A 6,000-nucleotide genomic window follows, 5' to 3' on the forward strand; every position below is an offset into this window, starting at 1 on the left:
CACCATTATATCTCCTTCGGCATAATAGACAGGACCATAAATCTTTCGAAGAACTTGTTTCTCATATACTCAAAGGGCCATCTCACCTTCTCTCGGCAACGTTCATAATTTCGAGCCATTAATCACGCCAGATATGATATGCGACTTGTAAAGCGGTATTTTCATTCGTCGAAAGAGAAAGGGCACCGCCCACATTTGTTCGAAACAAATTTTAAAGGTTTACAAGCATTAAAATTATAGATATATCTGTGCAAGGTACAAACATATAAAAAAAATTGTATATGATCCTAGTCCGCTCTTCACACCACTTTCAATATGAATGTCGAACAAAAATACTACTGGCTTTTTCTGGATATTATTGCAATACAACTTATTTATTTTATGTTTAGCACCCTCTGGTCACGACCTATTCCACTGGGATGGTATTTCAATAAGCAATGGGAACGAAGACATGGTCTGAAGTGGCCACAAGCGCTTTGTGATAATTGGGTTCGAAGCGACCGTTTTTTAAGGTAAGACATTAGTTTCGGATATTTTGTTTTTTTTTTTTTAATTAAACAGAAGTGTAAAAATTTAAGACAGAAATTGAAGTAAAATTTAAAAAAATCTTCCACATTTACATAAAATTATGTTTTCCGATTGATGATTGATGATTTTCATTTCAGAACATTCACCGGCGACCTACCACTATGCCCTTGTACGTTAGAACAAGCAGTTAATGACAAAGGACGCTACAGACCTGACAAAGAGTGCGATAAGGATTCAAATCCCACATGTTTACGTCACAAAAATGCTATACATTGTGTTGTTAGTGGAACGCCAGTGTATGTACAAATATTTGTTTTATTCACAAAACGTCGAAATTCAAAGTAATGAGTTTATTTCATTCACACAGTGCCGAGGGTGCCGAACAAGAGTGCTGCTATGATCGCTACGGTTTTCTTATGCTAACACAAGATCAAGTATGGGGTTCACGTCCACGACGTAATCATAATCTTGGTAAAATGCCCTGGAATGAAGCTGGTAAAGTGCCAACTTTGTCCAATTGGTTCCACGATATGCGCCCTTGGTATTCATGTTGTTATTGGCAAAAGGAACAATCAGTCAATTGTGAAACTTTCCGTTTCGAACGTCGCCCCTCACAAGATTGTGTTGGCTATCAAGCACCAGGAGTGGCTGGTGTCTTTGGTGATCCACATCTCATTACATTTGATGGCGCACAATACACTTTCAATGGTTTGGGTGAGTTTGTTTTGTCACGTAGCGTGGCAGCCGATCAACGTTTCGAGGTACAAGGACGCTTCGAACAATTGCCGAAGAATTTACATGGTCCCGTTATGGCTACACAACTAACAGCAATGGCTATGCGTGGTAATACGACAACAACTATTGAGGTACGTTTGCGTCCGAAATTTGCACGCTGGCGTTATGCTTTAGATGTGCTCGCCGATGGGCGTCCAATTTATTTCGATCGCGAAAGTATGAAATTTCAACATTTTGATGGCGTCACAGTTTATACGCCCACTTATTTGCTTAATCAGTCGCAAGTTGTAGTGATGTTTGATTCGGGTGTTGGTGTTGAAGTTGTGGAAAATGAAGGTTATATGACGGGACGGGTTTATTTACCATGGAATTTTATTGTGAGTATTGTATGAGAAGTAGTAAAAAGGAAAATCTGAAAAACTTCGAATTCCACATTGTTTTACAAAAACTTTTGGTTCATAGATTTTTTTTCTGCGACCTTAAATTTTCTCTTTCTAGAATAAAACTGCTGGCTTACTCGGCAACTGGTCCTTTAATGTTTTCGATGACTTCGTTTTACCGGACAGCACAATTCTTAATTTGAATTTGAATAATTTGCAACAAATCTACTATAATTTCGGTTTGAAATGGATGTTGGCAGACCGTTATATACCTGGGGTGGGTGCTGCTCTATTTAATCGGGAAGATGGCCGTACAGCCAGTTATTATTCGAATGCTTCTTTCGTGCCGAACTTTGTAAAAGAACCGCAAGACTTTTTGCCTGCAAATCGTTCATATGACGTGGAACGCGCTGAGGAGTTGTGCGGTGAGAGTTATCAGTGTCGCTATGATTATGGTATGACTTTAAATGTGGACTTGGCTCATTTCACAAAAATTTACTACGATACCTTGGTCAATATAAGGACATTGAATTCTAAGTAAGTTTGGTTTTGCATTTTGTTATGTAATGCATTAGATATAATATCATGCTTCTTAATATTACGGTATTTCTTGTTATTAAAAAATAACATACTTTATATTTTGTTATGCTATTTTATCTTGTTATGTTATGTTATGTCATGCTGTGTTATATTATGGTATTTTATGTTTTGTTGTGTTATTGTGTATAATGTTATGTTATGCTATGCTATAATATGTAATGTTATGTTATGTTATATTCTGTTATGTTGTGTTATAATCTATAGTGTTATGTCTTGTTATGTTATACTATGCTAATGCTTTATTATGTAAGGTAATGTTACCTTATGTTATGTTGGGTTATGTTATGTTATGTACTGCTATGTTATGTTGCTTACACATATTTTCATTTTTGCTATGCACATTATGTTGTAGAAGGTCATGTGAAGTAAAGCTTTTTTTTTAGATATTGCTAAAGCTCATTTTGTATTTTCATGTTTTGTTTTCTGTTATGTTGAGTCAAGTTACGAAATTTCGAGGGAGGTATGTTATCCACTCTACTGTAGTACCCAGCAGCAGTGCACAACTTACTATTGGAGGTACAAGGAAGTGGTTGCATAGCTATAGTCTAGTCCGATGAAATATCCCTAACAGCAACAGTAAAACAACTTCAGCTTTCAGACCAGCTACTGCAAACCGTATTTTACTCGTAGGTAGCTGGTCCTGTGTTTTAATCACCAGGCACTACAAAACCCATCACAATTGAACGGGATGAAGCTCGAATTTTCGAGGGATTTATTTTGTATAGTAATACCTCGGAGTGCAGTAAGAAACGGTTGAGCACGTTCTGTGTTCATGCCCTCGTTCGCCTCGTAAAGGGTCCAGTTATTACGGGCGGTATAGTTATTAAATCTCGATGCAGCAATTATGCTAGGCCCTAGAAAACTTCTAGTATCTGCAAAGAGTATGGATTTATTTTATAACGTAAGTCCTGGTACCTGATTGGGGCTCTTTCGTTTGGTCGTCAAACGAATTTTGCTAGCACTATGGGCACATTCAGTCAATGTGAGGTTTTAGATGACCGACGAGTTCAACCAAACCTAATACCTCGGAGTTATTTAAAGCAGTTGAACTCGAAGAAAAATCCAGAATAGTAATTGCCCTCTAACCCTACATCATACTTATTTTTAAAGCAGAATTCTAGAAACCATCCCCAAAAGCTTGCATCAACTAGATTGTACCACTCCAATCCTCACTTTATACGAGTTATCTATTAGAGTCCAACAGCGACGCGAAAGGTATGGGAAATTTACTCTAAGTTCAATCCGCCGTTGTCTTCACAGGTGGCTCCAAACTTAATGACAATGTAAGGGTTAATGTCGACATCTACCCAAAAGATTATTTGCTCCCCTGATGAGCTATCGAGAATAAAGCTACACTCGCTCATGTCCGTATTTACTGAGAAAAACAAAGTCAGATGGGCATTGGAACCCAGATGTGAGATATCCTGACAAACTTGGCCTCGCGTAAACGAGAAGCCAAATAAGTTTTTTATTAATCGGTTTAGTCTCTTCTTAAAACCATTTATTGGGATATTAGGGAGACTCTATATGATGGTAGTACACTGCAAACAAAAGGGAACCAGTGAATGACTTACGTTGGGGCTGTAGGGAAAGTGTTAAAATAGCCACAGCAGATGCCCTGTTCTAACGACTACGTGTTTTATGCTTTATGTTATGTTGTGTCGTGACTTTGTTTTGTTTTAGGCAGATATGTTGCACTTTTTAACTTTTGTTCTCTCATAATATTGTTGTTGGTACTTTCAATGTTTTAAAAACTTATTGCTTTTGAGTTAAACTTAAGTGTCTCTCCTTTTCCTGTAGACGCATTGTATCTTGCGGTGTTTTGGAGACTCCCCGTTTTGGACGCAAATTGAGTTTCGATTTTATGCCAGGCGCTAAAATCTCCTTCGAGTGCAACGAGGGCTTCGTACTTATGGGCGATCAACGACGAGAATGTATGGCTAATGGTCTCTGGAATATGCCCGAATATGGTTATACGTATTGTCTACGTAAGTATTTCTCCCAGACAAAAAACAAAATAATCAACTTTTGTATTCTTAAACTAAAATATTTCCCCTTTCCCCCACCAACAGGTGAAATATTCTACACACGACGCATAGCCTTTATCGCCATTGCTATTATTGTTTGCGTCATATTACCACTAATGGTGTGCATTGTTTGCGGAATCTATCGCTTCCGTCAGAAACAACTTAAAGAGGATCCTTCTTGGCAAATGTCAATACCACGGTCGCGTGCCTCCTCACGTTCTAATTTACGTCAACTAAGTGGACCAGACGATGACAGCGATACGAATGGAACCGAGACACTAAAGAAAAGTAGGTCATATGATAAAGTGTATCGTACGAATGAACCACTACCGGGGAAACCCCGTATTGACTTTCCAGCTAAAAAATGGGATCTGGATGATGAGGATGTCACATCGTCCGAAGGTAGTGAAAATAAAGATACAAAAATTGCTAGCGATATTGAATACGTTAATAAAATAGGTGACAAGCCGCGTCAGATGGGTAGACGTTCGTTACGTAACAATTCAAGTACGGATCAAGATCAACACGAAGATGATGGTACTGCCATAGATGATCCAACGCAACAAGAGCAACAGCAGCAGGGTGCACAACAAAAAGCGAATATTACAACAAATTCCGCCTACAATCAACCACCATCACCCGAAACAGATGATGAGCATAGTCCAACGCAATTGCAACAACGACAATATAGTCCAACATTTAGCGGTGTCGATAGTCGTAATAGCTCAATGAATTATCAAACGAACGCAGCAGCACAAAATCGTTTTGGTGGTGTTCCAGTATTGCCAAATAATACCAAGTTCTTTAATCGCCCACCATCGAATATACCCGCTGGTGCAACGGCAATAACGCCATTGCGTCAAGCGCCAGCTGTAGCACAACAAACGCCTACAACGATGCCATTGACACAGGATAACGGTTTACCATCACCACCATATGCCGCTTCACCCACTCCATCTGTGCAACGTTCCACCGAAGTTTAACCCACCACATTTGTGAATAGCATCCGTCATTTCAGACTAACTCATATACATTTATTTACGTGCACCCATTAGATGCTAGCGCTTAAACATCACATGTACAAAGTTTTCAGCATTTCTCTGTATGTTAAAAAAAACTAAACTAAAAAACCACCTACTTAACCAATAGAACATATGCAACTGCCATCGCTCACATTTTAAAATCAAATCCGTTCATGATGTAATATAACATCAAAATACATATATGTATGTTTGTAAATAATTAAAATCCCTTTTTGATTTTGATTGAAAAGATGACTTAATCAATTTAATCATAATCTCCCTTACATGCAAAGATAAAAAAATGACAAACCTGCAGTATAGACTTTATATGAAATCAGCTTCACTGTCTTCGACATTTTTTTTTTTTTTAATTCAAAATAAATAATTTTTTAAACTGACTAAACTTTCTTTAATCTAAAAATTAATCGATAGTTGTAAAGAGGTGAGTATTGAAAAATATAGCAATGACAATTTTAGTTTCTTACAAGTCTGTTATGTAGGTCTCTAAAACAATTCCGAAACGGTCCCTAAACAGTCATGAAATAGTCCGAAACGATTCCGAACACAACACCGAAATGGTTCTGAAATATTCCTGAAGTAATCTAGAAAAAGTCCTGAAACGACTCCGCATAAAGTACCAAACTTGCTCAAATAATCTCAAATTCATCAAAACGTTTTTCCCCAAGTGGACCGATATGATTTTTAACA

General features: G+C 37.8%; 1 protein-coding gene across 4 annotated transcripts in view; it reads left to right on the top strand.

The window, feature by feature from the left end:
- mesh (sushi domain containing 2 mesh) overlaps positions 1-5,685 on the top strand; it is a 109,280-nt gene extending 103,595 nt beyond the window's left edge. Inside the window, exons 11-18 of one of the 4 annotated variants that reach the window (XM_067761153.1) lie at positions 390-512; positions 666-824; positions 896-1,640; positions 1,762-2,180; positions 4,044-4,231; positions 4,316-4,558; positions 4,628-4,672; positions 4,730-5,685. In XM_067761153.1, the coding sequence (XP_067617254.1) occupies positions 390-512; positions 666-824; positions 896-1,640; positions 1,762-2,180; positions 4,044-4,231; positions 4,316-4,558; positions 4,628-4,672; positions 4,730-5,253 (2,446 nt within the window). In that variant the 3' untranslated portion in view covers positions 5,254-5,685. Of the gene's footprint in view, positions 1-389; positions 513-665; positions 825-895; positions 1,641-1,761; positions 2,181-4,043; positions 4,232-4,315 lie in introns of all 4 variants that reach the window. The other 3 variants (XM_067761151.1, XM_067761152.1, XM_067761150.1) reach the window with 3 other exon arrangements.
- Positions 5,686-6,000: the final 315 nt, after the last annotated feature.

Source organism: Eurosta solidaginis, chromosome 1 (assembly GCF_040869045.1).
Source record: "Eurosta solidaginis isolate ZX-2024a chromosome 1, ASM4086904v1, whole genome shotgun sequence".
NCBI lineage: Eukaryota > Metazoa > Arthropoda > Insecta > Diptera > Tephritidae > Eurosta > Eurosta solidaginis.